The sequence below is a fragment of the Numida meleagris genome, chromosome 1 (genome assembly GCF_002078875.1).
Source record: "Numida meleagris isolate 19003 breed g44 Domestic line chromosome 1, NumMel1.0, whole genome shotgun sequence".
NCBI classification, from domain to species: Eukaryota; Metazoa; Chordata; class Aves; order Galliformes; family Numididae; genus Numida; species Numida meleagris.
In genome coordinates, this window is record NC_034409.1 from 38,194,682 (window position 1) to 38,216,546 (window position 21,865).

The 21,865-nt window shown below is 37.8% G+C and overlaps 1 protein-coding gene across 7 annotated transcripts in view; it reads right to left on the reverse strand.

Annotated features, from left to right (window-relative positions):
* Nucleotides 1-21,865, reverse strand: part of CAPS2 (calcyphosine 2) — a 35,697-nt gene extending 13,832 nt beyond the window's left edge. For 3 of the 7 annotated variants that reach the window (XM_021385200.1, XM_021385203.1, XM_021385202.1), the window contains exons 1-13: nucleotides 21,641-21,865; nucleotides 21,059-21,168; nucleotides 19,200-19,246; nucleotides 18,209-18,254; nucleotides 17,955-18,074; nucleotides 16,955-16,996; nucleotides 13,369-13,542; nucleotides 11,048-11,170; nucleotides 7,066-7,133; nucleotides 4,319-4,438; nucleotides 3,368-3,442; nucleotides 2,440-2,535; nucleotides 2,246-2,339 (exon numbers count right to left, since the gene is read on the reverse strand). In XM_021385200.1, coding sequence (XP_021240875.1) covers nucleotides 2,246-2,339; nucleotides 2,440-2,535; nucleotides 3,368-3,442; nucleotides 4,319-4,438; nucleotides 7,066-7,133; nucleotides 11,048-11,170; nucleotides 13,369-13,542; nucleotides 16,955-16,996; nucleotides 17,955-18,074; nucleotides 18,209-18,254; nucleotides 19,200-19,246; nucleotides 21,059-21,139 — 1,086 coding nt within the window. In that variant the 5' untranslated portion in view covers nucleotides 21,140-21,168; nucleotides 21,641-21,865. Of the gene's footprint in view, nucleotides 1-2,245; nucleotides 2,340-2,439; nucleotides 2,536-3,367; nucleotides 3,443-4,318; nucleotides 4,439-7,065; nucleotides 7,134-11,047; nucleotides 11,171-13,368; nucleotides 13,543-16,954; nucleotides 16,997-17,954; nucleotides 18,075-18,208; nucleotides 18,255-19,199; nucleotides 19,247-21,058; nucleotides 21,169-21,472; nucleotides 21,508-21,640 lie in introns of those variants that run through there. The other 4 variants (XM_021385197.1, XM_021385198.1, XM_021385201.1 and 1 more) reach the window with 4 other exon arrangements.

Genomic DNA, 21,865 nt, shown 5'->3' on the forward strand with positions numbered 1-21,865 from the left:
TGTCATGATAAAAAAGTGTAGCTAAGATCAGTTAACCTTCTAAACAGCTTTTCTAGTAGTAAATAAAAAAAGCTGCAGGCTCGAGATTAAACATTATCCTCCACATAGAGGTTTGCCTAGTAAGAGGGCCAACTGTGGCCTAATTCACAGTCAAGGAACGTGAGACTACAGATTGTTGTTCCCTCAGCCTGGCTCTACTTTTCTGTTTTTCTTCTTCCTTCATCCTTATGGAATCCAAAACTCAATGGGCCACAGAAAAGAAGATCACAAAAGGTGCCACACAAAAAACCCTCCACAGTTACACTCAATAAACTACAATCATAATTCAGATAAACAAACAACAAAAAGGTAGCCATCTCAATGTTCAAATCATTCCTGCAATGCTTAATTATGTAGTTATTCTTTAAAATTACGAGATTTCCCCAATAAGTATTGAATAAAAACACTAACGTTAATAAAAAGTTCTTCTACTCAATACTTCTGAGTTCTGAGTACTTTCTGAGTACCTTCTGAGTACTACAAATCGCTCTTCTCTCCATGCTGGGGACAGAGAACATGCCTCAAGTATTTTCCAAAGTTAAAGAATGTATTTGGTCATAGAGAAAAGGGAAGGGGAGGGAAAGGAAAGTAGCAAACTAGAAGCAGGGAAAACTTAGAAGAATCAAGAAAGCAGTAGCTTTAACTGCAATATTCATGCATTCTCCAAAACCCATACAATAGGAAGTAGAGATACGGCTATTGTGCAAGTGTCAACCATCTGGACTTTGTGAGAGATTTGTATATCTGAACATCAGCTCAGAAAATGAGTTTGCAGATAAGGAGATTCACAGATATGAAATCATTACAAAGAGCTATCAAACACAGTGGTAGTACATTCTGTGGATGGCTTTAAGGAGGATCTTTACTTAGAAGACAATTCTATCATTCCATCTGCAGGCTGCAGAGATACAAATGCCAATCAAAAAAAAAAAAGCTTCATCCTTCGTACCATAAAGAATCACAAAACGGTTTGGGTTGAAAGGGACCTTCAAGATCATCTAGTTCCAACTCTCCTGTTATAGACAGGGACACCTCCCTCTAGACCAGGTTGCTCAAAGCCCCATCCAGCCTGGCCTTGAATACTTCCACGGAGGCAGCATTCACAACCTCACTGGGCAACCTGTTCCAGTGTCTCACCACCCTCACAGGAAAGAATTTCTTCCTGATATTTAGTCTAAATCTACCCTCTTTCAGTTTAAAAACGTTTCCCCTCATCCTGTCACTACATGCCCTTATAAGAAATCCCTCCCCAGCTTTCCTGCAGGCCCCCTTCAGGTACTGGAAGACTGCTATAAGGTTCCCCCCAGAGCCTTCTCTTCTCCAGGCTGAAAAGCCCCAGCTCTCTCAGCCTGTCCTCGTAGGGGAGGTGCTCCTGCCCTCTGATCATCTTCATGTCCTTCCTCCGGACCTGCTCTAGCAACTCCATCTCATCCTTGTGATGAGGGCTCCAGAACTGGACACAGTACTCCAGGTGGGGTCTCACGAGAGCAGAGTAAAGGAGCAGAATCACCTCCCTTGACCTGCTGGTCACACTTTCCTCGATGCAACTCAGGATACATACATATTGTACTTGAAAAATTATGCTAGTATTTATAAATCAGGAACATTTAACCCAATATGATTCGTAGTCACTAATCAGATTAGTTGGCAGATGAAGTTTCAAATGCTCAAAGAGGTATAAACTTGATTATACATGCTACTTATTCAAATGATTTTTCAATCACTTTTTGCAAAAAAAAAAAAGTAACAAAAGCTCTCTTTAAACAGTTGGTGGTCAATAGTTTAACTTCAAACTTCTGGGTTAAAACCAATCAACATACAATTCCATCATGCCAAAAAATATTTAGTCATAAACTCTTGTCAAAAATTCCAGCAAACCTTGGAAAGATCATTACTTTTTTAAAGAGTACTTCGGTCTTCTATATTATCTTCAGGACGCCCTGAATCGTTCATTTTGTCTACAAATAGGTCTACACTGTCTGCAGTCTTCTGCCCTCTAGTGGGAATACTACAAACTGAAGCTAAAAGAGGAATCTCTAAAACATGAAAAAGAATTCGGACTCCTGAAAAATCTAATTTGAAAATGCTACTGAAGGGAAGCCCAAAATTCTTTCCCTAAATGATATATTACAATTTAAAATTTTAATATTTAATTATTTCAAAATTGCCAACATTATTGCCTTGTGTTCAACAGAAAAATACTTACAACGTAGAAGTCACTAAGATCATAAGCTTTCCCCTTCTTTTGTCCTCGCTGATGTTGATAAACTCCCTTCTGAATGAAAGGCAAGGCATTTGTTCTGTGAAATAATTCAGAAACAACCTTAAAACAATTACATTTTGTTAAGTTTTATAAGTAAAGACATTTTCTAAAACCTTTTTAAGAGTAACTTAACCTACCTATTTTTTCCAAACTGACGGAATTCATATACAGTAAGGGATCTGTCACATGCAAAGAAGAATCCAATCAAGTCTCTACAAGCATCACGACCATTTCTAGAAGGAGAATTGAGAAATACATTTACGTTTTTACATATACACAAATTTAATTCAACCCAAACACAAATAATACTTCCATTTTGAAATATTCACTTTGTATCTACTCTTGCATATTGCACAAGCTTTTTTCCTCTCAAAAGCTATCTATTTTCTCTAAACCACTGTGGAATTCCTCTTCTGGATTTGTGAACGAATCTACACGCAATATTCTGTTCTCCATCATGTAAAGAACATCTTTCAAAGCTTCATGTTTTAGTAAATCAGTGTAATTTTCATTCATTAACTGAAGGATTACCTAAACCTGGGCTACCGTAATCTTTATGGTGTATAAAGCTGTTCTGCTGAATCCTTGGCTATATATACAGTTCACTTCTTCAGAGCTGAAGAATATGTTTATGCCACCACTACTCATTTCAGATCAGTTTCAAAACTGCTCTAAACCTACACGTTTAGTACACAAGCCACAAACAAGATACATATCCATCCTTTCCATTCACAGTGGTTGCCACATACTAAGACAAGACCATAGAATTTTCAGTTAACTGATTTGCAGTGGTTGTCTGGCACAGACACCTCCCTGTCCTATGACAGAGATGATGATAACATAACATGACTTATATGTCTTAATGCTGTACAACTCCACTAAGAGCCAGGTCAAATTTTGTATTTTAAGTGTACATGTATATATATATATACCTACACTGCAAATTCATTTTTTTTTCCTAAACATACAACAAAGAAAGTTCATTACAATTAATTATTTCAAAAGAATTACAATCATTATTCATACATTCACAGAATCAAAAAGCTTTTAAAAAAATGTAATTACCTAGATATAATCCTACTATCAAAGCGTAGCTTCTTAGAGAGCATATTTTCAGTTAATCCTGATTTGGTCCTTACTCTGTAAAAATAATGCAGCATATTATTGATATCTATATGGTTACAGAGCAATGTTATATGAAATTCAACTGTTTCAAAACAGCAAAAAAAAGTGAAATACGGTATCCGTGGCAACCGGCTGAAGAGATGATCCTTGTAGTTGAATTAGGAAGCAACTCAGAGTTGCAGTGTGGAAGGTACTCTGTAATTACGTCATATGAGAGTACATCTACAGAAAGCGTAGACGTGAATGGGATATTTTGCTTACAAACACTTGTCAGGAATTAAAACTCTATCACCCATCATGTTTGCCTGCATGTTGAAAAAGATTCACAGAGTAAAACCAGGAACTGCAGATTCACGTTTCAACATGAAATGCTGAAAATCAAAATGTTTTCCCAATTTTCCTTAAGCCATTGCAATTACTACTTCAATACTTGCAGGCCAGGAATAAAATTTAAATGCCAGAACAGTTCATTACTGCAAAAGAAATCAAAACATGGAACAAAAGTATGATTATACTGTGAAGATCTACATTAGCATTTATGGATGTATATTTATGCAATTTTATGCACCTCAGGACGGGAGTCTCTAAAAGGATATGACAGGATTTCAAGCATTCAAAAAAGGTTGGCAAAACACCATGTTGAACAATATCAATATAAGATTAAGTTGGTTTTATACGTTTTATAAATACTATGAATCAAACATTATACACAGAGAATCCACAAATAACGTCCCAGTAGGCAATTACACGAAAGAGGAGTCTAGAAAGAGATGAAGCTGTTGGTTCAAAGCCAGGAATAAAACACCTGGAAAGGCAAAGAGAGATTGTGCAGATCACAAAATAACAAAAAAAGAGAATATTTCTAAAAAATGATCACTAGAGAAAACTTACTTCGTTTCATGCAGCGTTCTTTTTCTGAAACGCACGGGTGCAGTCCCAAGTCCCAAAAGTCCATGAACTTCTTTGGAAACATCACCTCGTGTGGATTGTTCTGGATCACTTATGACAGCTCTGGTGAAAAAGAGCAGTACAAGTTAGAGGGCTTGTCGCTAAGTTGGAACTTCAGAACTTATATATTCTTACTTTGAAAAATAAAACAAAAAACCTCACAAGAATAATGCAACAATAGTACACTGAACTTAGTCATTATACTTGCAAAAATTTGGGGAGGAGAATGTTTATTTTTATTTGGTTGGTTGTTGTTCTTTTGTTTAGCTTTGGTGGTTGCTTTTTTGTTTCGTTTTTACAAATTCTGAAATCTGCTATTCTACATCAAGTATATGAAGTAACAGTCTGGTAGTGCACAAGTATACTTTGCATGTACACATTTATTACTTTAGTTCCTTAGAATTACGGAGGTTTTATTCTCCCCTTCCTAATTTCAGTAAATATTCCATCTTTGGTTTTCTTTATCCCTGGTTCCCTCCAAAATCGGTGACAGGAGTTACTAGTACTGGCTAGCAGCATCACCCAACAAAAACACAGGCACTTCCTCTCCCAAGGCACTCACCCAATCTATAGGAACTCAAAGTCTCATCACACAGATAATAGGTTAACTAGATTCTGAGCATTCTGATATTCTCTGTAGCTGTTTTACAAGTAAACAAAAGAAAATAACCCTTAAAATACTCTCATTATTGAAATAATTCATAATCAGAAGGAAAAAATAATTTTGTATGGCTAATACAACTTCAGTTTATAAACTTTCTCTCTGATCTACACTGATCCATTTTTGCGTATAACAGTTACCATGATTTAACTGCAAGATTGGCTCTATTAAAACAAATCAAAAAACCTTTTGCACTTTCCTCAATAGATTTGCTGTGCAATAGTTTTGAACTAATCTTACTCGATTAACACCCTGCTCTCTGATACCAATTTTTTGGCAGTCCCGGCACAGTTATATTTGGAAGGTAAACAGAGAGATTCTTAAATTGAAAGTTCATCCTGATGCAGCTGCAGCACTACTGAATATTGTTCTGACATTTGCCAACAGAAGGGTTCAAAACAGGAAAGGCACGAATGTTTACGAGGGTGGATAGTGATAGGACAAGGGGGAATGGTCTTAAACTGAGACAGGGGAGATGTAGGTTAGATGTTAGGAGGAAGTTTTTCAATCAGAAGGTGGTGACGCACTGGAACAGGTTGCCCAAGGAGGTTGTGGATGCCCCATCCCTGGAGGTGTTCAAGGCCAGGCTGGACGTGGCTCTGAGCAGCCTGGTCTAGTGGTTGGCGACCCTGCACTCAGCAGGGGGGTTGAAATTAGATGATCTTTGAGGTCCTTTTCAACCCAGGCCATTCTGTGATTCTGTGTGTGAATGCAAAAATAAAGGGAAGCAGCTGAAGGAGATTAAGCATAGAATGAACATCAGTGATCCAAGATGCAAAAAATTTAATCCAACGCTGCAGAACTGAAACACTTCAACAAAACTAGTACCTTTTGAGACAAGCTGTGTCATCATTTGCTCTTCTTACATCTTTGTAAAGATTTGACAGAGAACAAGCATTTGTCTGTTCTCATTGGGGATTTCTGCACTGAACATTGTTTCTATGTTCTGGATTCTTAGTTGTGCTACAGTGACGTTTAGAATTTAACATGGTGGTGGATGACAATCTTGTTTCCATCATGCTGATCACATTCTTGATATCTCAGCTTTTAAACTGTGTAAAAGCCCTGATAGATTTTTATACAGTTTAGGTTGCTAAGCTGCAGTAGGAATTGATATGAAGGAAAAATAGAATAAAGTGCAATATTTCAACCTCAAAGTCCCAAGACCTGGTAGGCTATAGTATCAGCACAGACAAACACAGTCAGCACAGAATGCAACATATCGTAGAGCTACTTACAGATAATTTTTAGCAAGCATAAAGTAATGTAAAATTATGTTACACCAGTCTGTACCATCTCATAGTTCCATGACCACACAGCTTAGGTAAAACTCTGAGCTATTAAAGCATGCATAGAAACGAGAACAAATTTATAGGAACAGTAGTAAGGAAAGATGCCTTTACTACGCTCATCTTCACAGGTAAGTTACTCTTTTCCCCCTTAACCTATGATGAGATCTTTCTATATAGAACAAATGAAGTCTCAGAGATAAAGGGACAGCAATGAAGTTAGGAGAGCTTCCCTGTACAACTTCGATCAATTGGTTTAACGTGTTCCCTTTGCTCCTACATGCTTAACACTGATAATAATACTCCTTTTACTTCAAAGAGATATCGTGTCAATATTAATAGAAGAATATTAATAAAGGTAGCAGACTTACGATGGAAAATAAATAATAAATAATTGTAATTTGTAGCAACAGACATCCATATATTTTGCAGAAGTACAAGAGGGTTATTTATGATAAGTACTGCTATTGTAAAACCATTATGGCTTCTGGTATAAAATTAACCATTTTTCATAGAGAGAAATGAACTTAAACATAGCACTTGGAATTGATTTTCTTAATTCAAGAGTCTTTTAAATGAAAAAATTTTCATTTAAAGGGATTTTACAAATAGCGGCACTACATAATACTAATATGAGTTGCAATGAGAGGATCAAAACACCTTCTAGGCCAGAGAAGCCACTCACAGACCTAAATTCTTCTGTAGGGAAAGCTGTAGTTTTACATTAAAAATTCACTTACCTGGATAACTGATCCAGCATCACTTGTTCTACTACAGCCTGTTTCTTTCTCTCTGCAGCAACATCCTCCTGTAATGGAAAAACAACTGAAATCAAAGGAAAGATAACAAGCTCTTCAAAAAATAAATTGGCCTTTAAGACAGAGTTCAGAGGTCACAATCCTGTGAATGTTACGACTAATTTGGAATTTTCAAGGTTTTTTCATCTTTTTGAATAGAATCCTATTTGCATAACTAAAAGACAAATAGTATTCTCTGCTACACACTCAGATTGTCTATGCATTAACTGACAATAAGCATGAGAATTCTGGTATTTCTGTTGTTTCCAATTACTTTTTTTAAGTACAATAGAGCCAGAGGAAACTGACGCTACTCTGGGTATCACTGCTGACACAGATCCCCGTTCAGAGAGAGGGACTTTACCTCCAGCAATATTTAGCTAAAAAACTCTTTAAAGATTTAGTCTCAACACTCAGTTCTTATTTGCTGCATGCCAGAACAATTTTCTGCTGAAACAGGCCAATCTGAAAAACATTTTATTGAAGAAAGAATATCTGGAGGAGGAAGGCGATTTAGCAGGATCTTACTGCCATTTTTACAATAGGATAACACTCAACCACAATCTTGTGCCCTTCACTGTAAAGTGTTCAGTTGTCAATCATAATTTGTTTCACAGAAAGAGAAACCAAAGGCACACAAGGATGCCTAAGGTCAGCACGGAGACCACTGGCAACAACTAGGCCCTACTATCTTGCTTCATTTCATCTTCCAGATCGCTGAACTTTTTCACTGCACTGGTATTTGCTTTTATTCCCCCCTTTCTGAAGGACTTAGGCAACTTCTCCAATGACTTGTTACGTGTTCTGAAGCCGCAGAATTATGATATTTTTATGATTACTTTTTTTCCACATTGATTCTCATGCACCAACCAAATTCTAGATACAGCTAGCCTACCTACAACTGAAGAACAGAAAGTTGGTTCCCAGACAGCCAGTAACTGTAAAAGACAATTCATAAGTCCACAAGGATAGGAGGGCTGCTCCAGAAGAAATGCCTCCTATTTTATTATATCAGTCCATGATGTCAGAGGCAGACGTTGGTGGTATGACAGTATAAGTTGAACCTTCCCACCAATATCCCATTGACATCCATCAATACTTGCTGAACATTTATGGAGACTAAACAATGGATGTGAGCACAGTGAGGTGGTGGGTGGTGCATTTCAGCAGTGGTGACAGAGACAGTGGGTCACCTCTGTTGGTATAGATTTTCACAAGCCTGGCACACAGACTCTTATTCACTGCTGGCAAAAATGCATAGCTAATGGTTGTGACTGTATTGAAAAATACTGTTTTGTAGCTGAGAATTTGGTCTACCAAATAGTAGTACTGTGCTCTCTGTAGCTGTTGTATTTCCATGGAAATGAATGAGAGGCATTACTTTCAGAGCAACCGACATACTACAGGTATCTTTCACAAATCTTCAGGCAAATATGGATTAATATTGGCCAAAAACAAAAAACGAATGAATAATGTAACAACAGACCAGATGGTGAATTGACTTGAAAAGATTTCTGAATTATAGCAGATAGGGAACTTTCTGATTTTCTTTCATAATCATTTTTGCATTTAACTGTCAGAAATTCTGGTACTTTATTTCAAACTACTGAGCATTTAACATTGAAAAGCATTACGTAAAGGAAAAGACATTACACAGAACAGTGTTTGTTGAAATACAACACAGACTCACCTTATAGATCCAAAATATCTAGCACGATGGAAAGAACCCCATTTTACAAATTCAACTTTATTCTTTGCATTTCAGTTGAATACTAGAAGGTCACTAAACGTACCCTTCCAGTCAGCTCTTGGACAAAAACTTTACTATGAATTTACAAAGTTGCTAAGGCAGACACTGAACTTACAGCAGCTCTGAATGGTTAAAGAGAAGCAACTCTTTTTTCCACATAACAACTGTTGATAGAAAAAACAACTTTCTTCCCTCCCAAAATCCCAAATTTATCATAGATAGTGTCCATTGGTAATCATACACTTACTGTAATTCATCTTAGATAATTCTCTTTCCAAACCTCAAGAAAATTTAAAAGAAAATCTATTTTAACATTACTATAATTATTACTAAAACTTCTAAAGAAAAACTTTTCAAATACTGTGTATTCTTAAGCAAAATTGTAAATGCACTCCAAAAATCAAACGCCTACAATGGAGGCAATATATATCCAATTTAATTATTACATATGCAGTAGTTACTTCCAATTCTATCTTGAATCTTGAACATCAGAGAACCTAAGAGACGCTCCTAGAAAGAGACAGGCAGCCTGTGTAGCTAAGAGTGCTAATCACTAACAGACAGTCCCTCAGACACCCGCTGGCTTCCTTTTAAAGCATGCCAGCTGCAGCGTACCTGTACGTCATTTTGTGGTCCTGCACTGCTCCTTTAAATCAGTCTCTTCAGCTTATTTGTTTTAGCAGTAGTTAGAATCTAATAGTACTCCAAAACTTCCCCTCCCACCCATTATATTCACTGTACTGTATAGATTTTTACATTTATTTTAGAAATAATGAACAGGAAATTCTTCATAAGAGTCCTTTCTGAAAAGGTTTTCTGATCATGAAAATGAATGGTGATATCAATAGCGCAATATTCACATTCACTTTAGCAAGACTAGAAATCAAACATGTTTGTAATGACATGAACTTCAGTGCATAGTAATGAGCAAACAAAATAAATGAAAAATTATTTACTTTTATAATCTCGTAAAATGAATCATGGCTCATTATGCCATCAGGATGCTAGAATGCTAGCTCTGCTTGATAATACCTTCAAAATTCAGTTATGGAGGCCATCACTCTGCATATGAAAATACTGAATCAAGCCGTACCAAAAATCTTAAGATTCTTCACAACTGTAAATAATCCCAAACTCAAAATTTAGCCTTAAATGGACAGTACCCCTACTGAACAGTCCTAAAAGAGTTAAAACCATGTTTATGTAAGAAATAAAATAAACATACTGAGTAAATCAATATTAGAGAAGTTAGTATGTCCTCTTGTGATAGCAAAGCCACATCTGTTTCCAGTTTGGGGGCCTGCCTTCTCCACAGAACTAATAAGGATGAGAGGAAACTGGAGAGAATCCAGCAGAGAATCCAAGCAGAAGGAACTGAAAAGAGAAACTAAGGGAGTTTGGCTTTGTTTAGTCTGCAGAAGAAGCAGGTATGGGGTGTTCCAAAAGCATCCAACAACCAAAGGGCAAAGATGACATAGCCAATTTTTTTTTTCTTTGGATAGTGGCCAGCCACTAGGAGACCAAAGTCACAAACTGGGCTTTGTGAGGCTTAGCAATGGTAATAAGAAGTATTTCACAAGGAGAATAGTGAAGCAGCACAGGAACATGTTGCCTACAGATGCCGGAGAATTCCATCTACCCTTGGAGCTTGAAGACATCTAAAGACATAGCTAATCTGATGTAATGCCAACAGCAGCGTCGATACTGCTTACAAAGAGGGTTATCATCACATGCTCCATTCCAATAGTTAATGAGGAAAAACAGCCCATTTACTCTGGAAACCAGACAGAGTAAAAGCTGACAGAATCATAAAATCCATGTGTCATAGAATACGGCCTCAAGTACAGGCTAGAGACTAGAAGACATAGAACAGTACAGTCAGGTTCACACAAGTCACTCAGCTGGTCTTTTTAGCTGTACTTCTTTATTTTTAATGTGCATTCTCATTTATTCACATTACTACATGAAAAAAAAAAAAACAAGCATTGCAGAAGAGATTTTCAAATTGCTCACTAGATTACTTAATTCAGCTCCCACTGAAACAAATTTTTAAACCCCTATGATGACAATTACAGACTAGGACCAAATCATCAAGAGCCTAACTTCTATTGAAAATCTGCAAGTCATTCTACAAGTCTAGACAGTTAACAGGCCCACATCAGCCCAAACACTTACAGCTTCTGATTTCCTCATACTGTGTTGCATATTGTAGGGCTTGCTTGTGTAGCTCTGCTGAAGGAGAGCTTTCTCATCAAGAGCTGTAAGATCATCATTGTGCCCATCTTCAAACTGTGTGCCCTAAGCAAAAAAAAATTCTTTTCAGAAATCAAATAATTAAAACCAAAACATTTTACTTAATTTATTAAAAAGCATTTTTTAAAGTTTTTTTCCTACTTTCTGATAATTAAAAAGGCAAAGAAATTTTAAGCCTCAATTTCTATGAAAACTGAACTTACAGATTTCGTTCTCTACTGTTGCCTTCCAACTTTTGAATCCTTACCAGCTTCCAATCATATTGAAACAAGCAAACAAAAAAAAAAATCTCAGAAAATACCATGGTTCCACTAGCTTTGCTAAAAACCAGCAGCAAGTCAGAGAGAAAGAGGCCTGGAAGTATCTCTCTGAAGAATACAAGAGCTCTCTCCGTTCTGTTTAAGAACGTCCACGATAAAGCAGAAGATTTACCATCAGGTGTATAAGAGCCCAATCACAGAGGTGCTGCTTTTCGATCAGCTAAGAAGTTAAAATACAGTGTGGATAGGAGAAAGAACTGAAGCATATTGGTGAACTGAGTCTAAGAGTCTTGTAAATAAGTCTGAATAGGATATAGAAGTATTTCCCACATGGAGGATACTTTTAAGAAAACTGACAAAGGAGACTGTATTTACAGAACTTGGAAAAGAGGAAACATGGGAGACAAATCAGTAGGGACAAATCATTATCTACGTTGCTCTAGGAGCAGCTTCAGGGAACAAAAGTTACTACAAGTTTCATTAATGGAATAAAATAGTACCTTGAAATCTAAAGAGGGTTTATTATTTAATAAGATAGTAACAATGTCTAGTAGAATAATTTTCTTGGTTAGATATAATACTGAAATCTGCCACTAGAATTGACAGGAACAGCTTCTGGTGCTTGGCATTCATCTGTCTGGAACCCAAAAGCACTAGAATGGGTCAGTCCTGCCTTTTCTCTCTATGTTTAGGCTTGTTGTCTATTTCTTCAGTTTCAGACTAACTTGTCTACTCACATAAATACCCTTTCGATGGGATTGCAGTACAGTATATAAAGGATTCAATCCTTGGAAAACAGAAAGCAAAAGCAATACTACAACAAAACACCAGAATGGACATTCTTATCTGCCATTGCACATAAAAGCACACTGAACAAGACAACGAATTTGTTTTCCTCACGCAGCTTTTACTTCAAGTACCCATAAATAAAGGTTCTGTAAGTTCTCCGAGTATTATCTGAACATCAGAAGTGCAGCTGTAAGGGGAGAAAATCCTTTAAAATTTTAAGTAACATGTGCAAAAGAGACCTTAGTCCAAGCAACCAAAAATCTTTGTTTTCTATGAAACCATCTCTCTTCATTCTACTGAACATTACGCAAATAAAATAACCTCATTGTCAATTATTACACATTTTTTATCTGAAAAACAATAGGCACAGCATATTAGCTCAACATCTGTATATTTAGCCCGTCATTAACATTCTGAAATGGTCATCTACCCTCAGCACAGTCTAGCATTTGAGCAGTCCTCACAGAATTTGCTCACTTCTGTTTCCTGCTCCTCGCTGAGCACCTTTACTCAGAGACCAGATCTTCCCTTATTTGCTGCTTAGTTTTACTTTAAAAACAATAAAGAAATCTGGTAGAATTAACACAGCTTGCAGTCCAGCTTCGCAGACTACATGTACTGGATCTTACACAAGGTCAAGGCAAAAAGTACAGATATTATTTTCCATTATTTTACCTCCATATTTCTATCCATAATCACTGCTAATAGTTCTCAAAGGTTCAGAGCACATATTTCTCCACTTCTTTTTTAAGTCCTTGGTATAAACATAATTGAACAGAATATTCAGGGGAAAAAAAAAAGCCTGAATGCATTTCCATATTTGGAAATAACATTTTACCAAGATCTCTCTCCTGTCACTTATCTTCTTAGGCTCCAGGCTCATCCCCATCAATCACGCTAATCTCAATGCCCAGGCTAGACATGTACTATGAGGGCAAACGTTACATTTCTTACCAGAGAACAGAAGCGTATTTACAGGCACTGCAGTTTCTCATTCTAGAGCAGCTGAAGTAAACTTCCTATATATTTTATTCCCTGCTCAGTGTTAAATGCCAAAACCACACGTGGAAACGTCTTTAAAATTAATAAATGGAAGTTTTTTTTTTTATACACATATGCAAATCTCTCTACACACCAGATGTAATACCAACAATCATTTATTACTTAAAAATGTAATTACTACTTTGCCAGCACCTTTTCTGAAGCTTCTGGACACTGGAGGTAGCTTCTTTTCTTTTCTGCAATTCTCTCAGAGTACTGCTTATTATCTCCCTTCACATCTGCTTCATACTGACAGTACTCCAGTTTATATTTGTCTGCAGGGGTTGACAGATTTTCCAGTATTGTCTTCTGCTCTGGAACAGAACTCTAGAGCAAAGAGTAATCAATATAAAAGCCTCTGGTTGGTACCTTGAAAGAGAACAGCATTTTTACAATTCCCATTCACTATAACTTCTGAAACTATTTGACACTATGCTTCACATTAAGACAAAAAGAAGCACAACTGCACATTCAGGCTTAATTTTCATAAAGTTCTACTAATTCTGCTATTTTTTTTTTTTTTTTAAATCTAAGAAGTACATAGCCAAATAATCTTACACAAAGTCAGGATTCATTGGTGCTGTCCTGTAAGACAATGTTACAGATGAATTAAACAGGAATTCTGACAATTGATTTTGGACGGCTGAAACTAGGCTGATGGACTTTTTTCAGTCAAAGGTTCCAATAGCAGATGATTATTAGGCAGTCCACTCCCTTCCTGAGAACAACAGTTGAAAAGGCTGTGAAGCAAACTAAGCACCTTCCTAACTTAAAGGAATGCAAAGTGTACACAATGGAGGCTGATCAGTAGGAACAGTTGCAATACGATAAGCTCAAGACTCCATTCTTGTTTCTCTTTCTGAATAACCAGCACCTTCAATGTTTAAATGATATCTCCTCAATGCTAACAAAATTAAGATGGCCATATCCAGCATCTCTACTTGACACATCTCATCTTGAAACATCAGTAAACAGTCTTGTTCTAGAAAACCGTTTTTCAAAAAACTCAAAAATGTTCTTTAAAGGGCAACCTTCGCATTCCAAAGGGGATCCACGTCCCTTCACTAGTTAATTCATGAATGATAAGACCATATTAAAATTATTATTTCAAAAGTGACCTATTTTGGAAAGATTTACTTACACAGTCTGTTACTGAGGAAGCTGGAATACACATTGCTAAACGAATGCTCAGTCAGGGCCCCAGAAGCAAGCAATGCAGAAATAAAGGGCACTCGCTCAGCAGAATATAATTTTAATATTTCAGAACTGCTGGAAAAAATCTTCTCCCCAAAAGTCAGGCAAAGAAGAAATAAAAAGAGAGACGGCAAAAAGAGAGTAAATGAACAGAAGATGCATTACTGTAAATCCAGCACTACAGTACTTAAGACATAATGAAGGCAGAAAGGAAGCAGATAAGATAAAGGAAAGCAGAGAAGAAAGGAAGAAAGATCTTGAAAAAGTCAAAGTCATACCAACCTTTTGTAGCATTCCTGCAGCTAGACAGATTTACATGTATGAGCTTTATATTTAAAAAAAAGTAAAACAAGAAGTGAAACTATAGGCATCCAGAGCTAAGGAAAGTATAGCAATGGAAATATGTATGCCCTGCAATTATAATGCCATACGAAGGAAAACAGATTATTTGCAGTTAGATATAGAATCATTTGAGTTGGAAGGGACCTTTAAAGGTTCTCTAGTCCAACTCCCCTGCAATGAACAGAGACATCTACAGCTAGATCAAGCTGCTCAGAGCCCACTCCAGTTTGACCGTGAATTTCTCCAGGGATGGGGCTTCCACCATATCTCTGGGCAACCTGTTCCAGTGCATCACTACTCATCATAAAAACATTTTCCCTACACACAATTAAGCCTCCTGTTTAAATTGAAACCTTTTCCCCTTGTCCCATCGCAACAGACTCTGATAAAGAGTCTGTCTCCCTTTTTCTTATAGCCCCCCTTCAGATACTGAAAAATCACTATCGGGTCTCTCCCATGCCTTCTCTTCTCCAGGCTGAACAGCTCCAGCTCTCTCAGCCTGTCCTCACAAAAGAGGTATTCCATCCCTTGGATCATTTTTGTGACCCTCCTCTGTACGTGTTCCAACAGGTCCACGTTTATCCTGTACTGAGGACTCCACATCTGGATGCAGTACTCCAGATGAGGTCTCACCAACACAGAGTAAGAGGGGCAGGATCACCTCCCTCATCCTGCTGACCACTTTGCTTTTGATGCAGCCCAGGATACGGTTGGCTTCCTGGGCTGCAAGGCCACATTGCTGGCTCATGTCCAGCTTCCCACCCACCAGTACCCAGAAGTTCTTTCTGGCATGGCTGTGCTCAATCCTTTTGTCCATCCAACATTTACAGGTGCATTTTAAAATGCGCATCAATACCTTTGATGGATACAGAGAGATTCTGAAAGCTAGAGTACTCCTAGTCCAGTTATCTCAGTTTGTACAATCCATAGATATTGCCTAAATTATTGAACATACTCATTAGCTGTGAACTCTAAGAAACAATAAAAGCATTAGGCTTCAGGCAGCATGCAGAAGTTTAAACAGTAATAAAGTGAGAAGCTGCTGCAAATCAATGTCATTTATATTTAGAACACCTCTTAAGAAAAATACATTTGTTCTTGTGATGGATATGTTTTATGCTTTTCTATTTTTATTCACAATTTTACTAGTAACCTCCAATAAGACAAGAGGAAGTAAAGAAGCCTGAAGGAGGGGGCTGGGGGCGGAGAGGAGACTGCACCTTCTCTGGAGGAAATGACAAGAGTAGTCAGGAGAGAGACTCTTCTACAAAGTGCGGAGGACAGGGAGGCACAGCCTGGAGCAGCATGCTTGCAGCCCAGGGGCTATAGCTTATACTGGGAAATTCCAAGGACCAGGCAGACTGCGTTTAGCAGAGGCAATCAAACCAAACCCCCTCTAGAGACGTATCTACAGCAGTTCAGTGTGTTTGATTTTACAGCACCCATGAGCACATGCAAGAGACACAGTGTGCAGGGATGAAGCTACAAACAAACTTCTAAATTCTCTCCTACTCTACACTGCTCTATATTTTCTCTATTAAAAAAAACCCACAAAACTGTAAATATTTCAGCTTTAAATATATTTTATTTCAAGTTGAGAAACCACTTAGTCATACAGGGAAACATAAAGTGATGATACTGGCAGATTCACCTTAGAGTGCCAGCCAATCTGGAGTCCTGCCATATAGGTCAATAAATTAGGAATAGAGATGATACGGAAATGTATTAATAATTGTTTTTTCTCTGGCAGCACTACTGTTCTAGTCAGACATAGTCATTCAGTATTTATTGGTTTAAGTTAAATATTTCTGAAATGATAGATTTTTAAACAGTAGAAAATACTTTCCAGTTCTTCCGGATAACACTGGTAAGTTCCTGTATTTCCTGCACTCTAACCAAATAAAAATGTTCGTACTGTTCTTCCTGAAGTAGTTTAAAAACCCCAGATATCTAACCTCTCAAATATTTAGGCATCACTAACAGAGCAGTGTTGCATTAAGTGTCAGCATTCTCTCTAATTATCCTTTTTGAAACATTTTCAAAATACTATCCAATGTAAAATGACAGATTAAGACGACTGTTAAATAAGCTACTACCTGCAACACAAAAGATGTTGAAATATACTACACTTCCAGACCATATACAGCCACGTTGTACGATTTGGTTGCTAATTTTGTCACTGTGTATTTTTTATCTACTTTACCTCTTTTTTCATCTGACAAGACGTTTTAGAAATCTGTTTAAACTAAAAGAGAAATTAAACAGTAATTAGCAAGATCTCAGATGTATGAACAGTCAAATAAAAAATTGTCACATTCATTTTTTCCAAACTTAATTCAGACCAGTGCTCAAGGAAAACTTTTCCTATATTCAGAGAACAATTGTAATATCCGATCAGTGAAATTAACTCTTACATTTATTATACTGGATGTTGATCCTTAACAGTGCTGCAATTTCATAAATCAGAATGTTTTATAGAACCATCTGTACTACTGATATTCCTCATAAAACATCTAAGATTAGCAGTGATTAAGTTTTAGTCAACCAGAAAAAAATGCTGGTATGCGATCGGGAAATTTTAACAATGAAAGTGCTCAGACTAATTGAGCATACTTTCAAAATTAATATCATGCAGTTATATTTTAAAGATAAGAGACTAAGAAAAAGTCTAAAGAAATATTTGTATTAATTTCAAAAGTTCCCTTTTCAAAAGTAACTGTTCTTTCATAGAGAAAATATTTAACTGTTTGTAAGCTTAGGTTGTTTTTTTCGGTCATATGCTTATTGACCACTATCGACCTTACCTTTTAATTTTTTTTTTTTTAAGGTAACACTTTGTTCAGAAAGATAAACCAAAGTTACATGCTACCTCAAAAGCGTTAGTTTCAGTTGCTTTGACAAACTGTTAACAAAGCTAGTTATTAATATATCTTACAAGTGATTACGATGCAAAGGATAAACACATCTACCAACAAAGATGAGCTAAGGTATTAAACAAAAATTGGATTTTTGGGAATATGCTAGAGGCTTCTCAGTAAAGAGTCCTTTGACAAAAATACTTTGGGCCAATAGCATTTGGATATGAGAATTTAACTGAAGGAGAAAAAAAAAACTTGTATGATAACACTAAAATATTTAACTACTTTTTTAAAATTACCACTAAAAGGGACACGTTTTAAAGAGATTTGTCATGAGAGACTGACCTGTTGAGATGTTACATGCTGCCCACATGGCATTTGTAATGATGTTCTCCAGTTCAAAGATGAATTTAAAGAGCACGTGTGAGGAAAACTTCTACTGTATGGTATATAAGAGTTCCCATCCTAAAATAAAAATGAACAAGTGATCAATTTTTTTATTTATTATTATTTTTTTTAATATTCAGAAGTGTATTTTGTAAGTTCCTGCAACACATGAATTCTAAAAACTATTCAAGACCAAATTAATTTATAATTACCTCATCATCAGAATCTCCCAGCCTCCCTAGATCTAGGCATGGCACCCTGTAGGAAGTTAAAATGATTTTAGGAACAACACGTTTTCTTATTTTTCCAGTTACATTAAAAGCAAACTCCAATAGTTACTACTATTAGCTCCTACACAAAAGTTTCCTTACAACTGGAAACGGCCTATTTGGGAAATGTCTATCAGCCCCTCAGGAACCAGACATTGAGCTTTTCTTCCTTCACACCAGCAACCACAAAAGGCCCCTGCAAGGTCTTCCTTCCCTCCCAGCCTCAGACAGCTCTAGCAAACCTTCACTCACCACCAGGAGCTGCTGCAACAGATGACAAATCAAGAATTCTTATTCCCATTTTCTACAGCAGGTCTGTGGAAACACCCCTCTATAACTAGTCACCAAAGAGCCAGCAGGGAAGCAATAGTTCCTTGTGATGCAAACCTTCCCAATTATTTGAACAAGACTAACGCAATGGAAGCCAACTACATAGTGGGAGCAAACTATGCTTCAGTGTGTATATACACGCACACTCTTCTGCTTAAAGAAATGAAAACGTAACGAATTTATTAAAGAATTTCTGTGTCTTCTGTCTTTACCTCAGGTACCCTCCGGGGGACTGAATTTTACTGCCAGTATTTCCAAATAACCCTATTATAACAAGATTGCTCCTACAAATAAGAGAGCTCATTAATTTCCAGTTGTTTTTCATTACAAACTGACTGACAGTGCACAAAAAGTTGAAGCTCTTCAGTGCAGGTATGAACAACTCAAGGCCATAATGACACACAGCTGTAAAATAACACAGAAAGATACAGTGGCTCTAAGTCACTTCAATAATGTAAATAACGCACTGAAAGCTTTTGCTTTAAATATGTCACAGAAAACCGCCTTAAGATGATGAATTTCATGCGACACTGATTTACATATCAATACAAGTGTATGGTGTAAATTATTAAACAAATCAGATGAAAAATGCGAGCAGACTTACTCTGGCGGGCGAGGACCCCGAGCAGCGCACGTATCTGGTCTCCACCCCTAGAAGGACACATTATTACATACTGACAGAGATCAGGAGTGAAACACACAGTCCTCTCTTTTAGCCTGCCTTCCTTTAGAACCAATGCCTCCAAGTATCTGCTGTATGTATTTGACCGAGATCGTACTAACAAAAGGATAAAACAAGAACTTTTCACCGCAAGTTGATTCTTACAGATACTGAGATGAGAATACTCAGCCAGCCCATAAACCAAAACCACAGCATAGATGGACAGCTGGCTCACACCAAGCCAGGAGCAATTCCCCCAGCTGGCCCTTCAGTTGGAAAAAAAAAAATGTGGCATCTTGTTTTTTAACAGACCTTCATATAGAGCTCAGCATTGCAGCCTGAACTGTGCAAGCATCCTGCTTCCAGCTGTGGCCTAATAAACGTATGATATGAGAGCCATCACAGAACTGGTAAGTGCTTTCATCCCCACCCTGGCAGCATACTCCTGGCAAAGCAAATTCACAACTGAGCACCACCACCCACTGGTGTCTTCAGAAAAGGATATTTAGGTTTGGAAATAAAAAGGGGAGGAAAAAAAAAAAAAGAAGAGAAAAAAAAGAGAAAGCATCTCTCCCACAAGGGTCACACATAATGAACAACACCATCTTGTGGTGAAAAATGTTAAAAGCTTTTAAGGGGTAAAACGTAGTCTTACTCCTCAAAGTATGCGGAGTAAACTAACTCTTGTCTTCTTTGAATAATACAGTGCACTAAGACACATGTATTTTTGCAGTGCATTAAATCACAAGTTTTTCTGCAGCATTCCAACTGCCTTTAAGTAAAAGAACAGAACACATTTAATGCCTTTTCTGAGAGTCATCAAATCAGGAATAAAGCAAAGTCGTCCTGAAGACTGCCCACGTTTATTAGATGAGGGATACAGTCTCAACCACACTTCAATCTATGCTTTCATTTTTCAACCCACAAAAAGTCATGTCATAAGGAATTTAAATTTGGAAACTGATAGGCTTAAAAAAAATGAAAAAAAGAAAGGTGAGAGATAAGCAAAAAAACAAAAAGGGATGTCTCTTTTGCAACCTAGAGTAAATGCCCAAGTTTATTCAAAAAATGTGGAAGGTAAATGGGTGCCTGCGGGCTAAGGTAACATTGCAGATGAAGTTTACTTCATGGGCATAAAGTATGCAGTATCCGTGGAAAAAAACAACTGTTATAAAAAATGTTTACTTTAGCTATAACAAAACCAGTGGCTCTCATAATGAAAGATCATATTTACTCTAGTCAGCCTTTCAAAAATTAACCTGGAAGTTTCTGCTACAGTGATCTTGCGAGGGCAGTCTACCTGTCTTATCTCCAAAGGTCAGCCACTACCTAAAAAATAAGATTACCTCTCATAATGAATGCTGAGCAGTGGGATTTATTTCACATGAAGGCAGTGTGGAATCATCCCTTCTGCAATTATGCTTCTAAGGTTGTTTTACTTTATTGCTCTTTTGGAAAACAAAACACAATCACACCTGTTACCAGTTTCACCAGGAGTCTGAAACAGCACAGAACACAGGTTTGAGTCTTTGCTGCAAACACTGTTAGTTCTTGAGTTCCCCAAGCAGGTACCCAGCACATTGGCGTGCTTCTTCCTGAAATCCTTTTCTCTATTTGAGAAACATTCATACTGAATTGTCATTCTAAACTATCACCTTCTGTCAGAAGTAATTTCTTTAAAAGTTTTCTTCTCCACTGAATGTACTGAAGCCCTGAACTCAAAACCTTAGTGTAAGGCTAAAGTTCTGTAAAAAAAACCAAAGTAGGGACAGAAAACAACCACACGCCCTTTGTTAACATACCTGACTACATTTCTTCCCTCTCGACAACAACTGAGCCTGCCTTTGAGAAGATGCAGCAACTCCTTTCACTTCCAAATCCATGCAAACCCAGCGACAGCCTTCAGAATAAATTGGAAAACACAAGAAGGTATTAGAAGGCCACACGCTTTGAACATGAGTGCTTCTGCAAATAAACGTAGTTGCTTTAGAAAGAAGGCGTCCACCACTGATAATTTGAGTACTCCCTTCAGAAAGCTACAAAACACCGCCCTTTTCCATCGCCTCTTAATTCCAGCTTCTCCTCCCTGCACCTTCCCCTGCTCCGGTTTACCGCGTTTCCCTGCTGCCTCTTTCGGCAGCCCCCATCCCAGCGGTGCTGCCGGCACACAGCCCGCCTCCCGCGCAGCTCACATTCCGGCTGTTCGCCCTCCCTACCGGGATGCTTTCTCCTTCCATCTAGCGAGTTTAAACCCAAAGCTTATTGCGTACTTTCCCCGAGAATAGACACTCCCTTTTTAGATCGCCATCCACAAAGGCTGGCCCCGTTTTTACCTTCTGGACAGCTTCTAACCTCCACCCCCCTTTACCAGACGGGAAACGCACCTGCGCTCTGCACGCAGCTGGCCGCGTAGGACTCGCTGAGGCGACCTCCCAGACGCACGACCTTTCTCGAGGCTTTCAACGCAAATCGACACGGACTGCCAGGCACGGCCGCAGCCCTCCTACCGAGCCCTCAGGTGGAGCGCGGCGCCGCTAACGACGGGCAGGTCGGAGAGGGCCGCAGCAGGGCGGCCGCCCCAAGCGTCCCCGTGGTAACGGCGCCGCGCC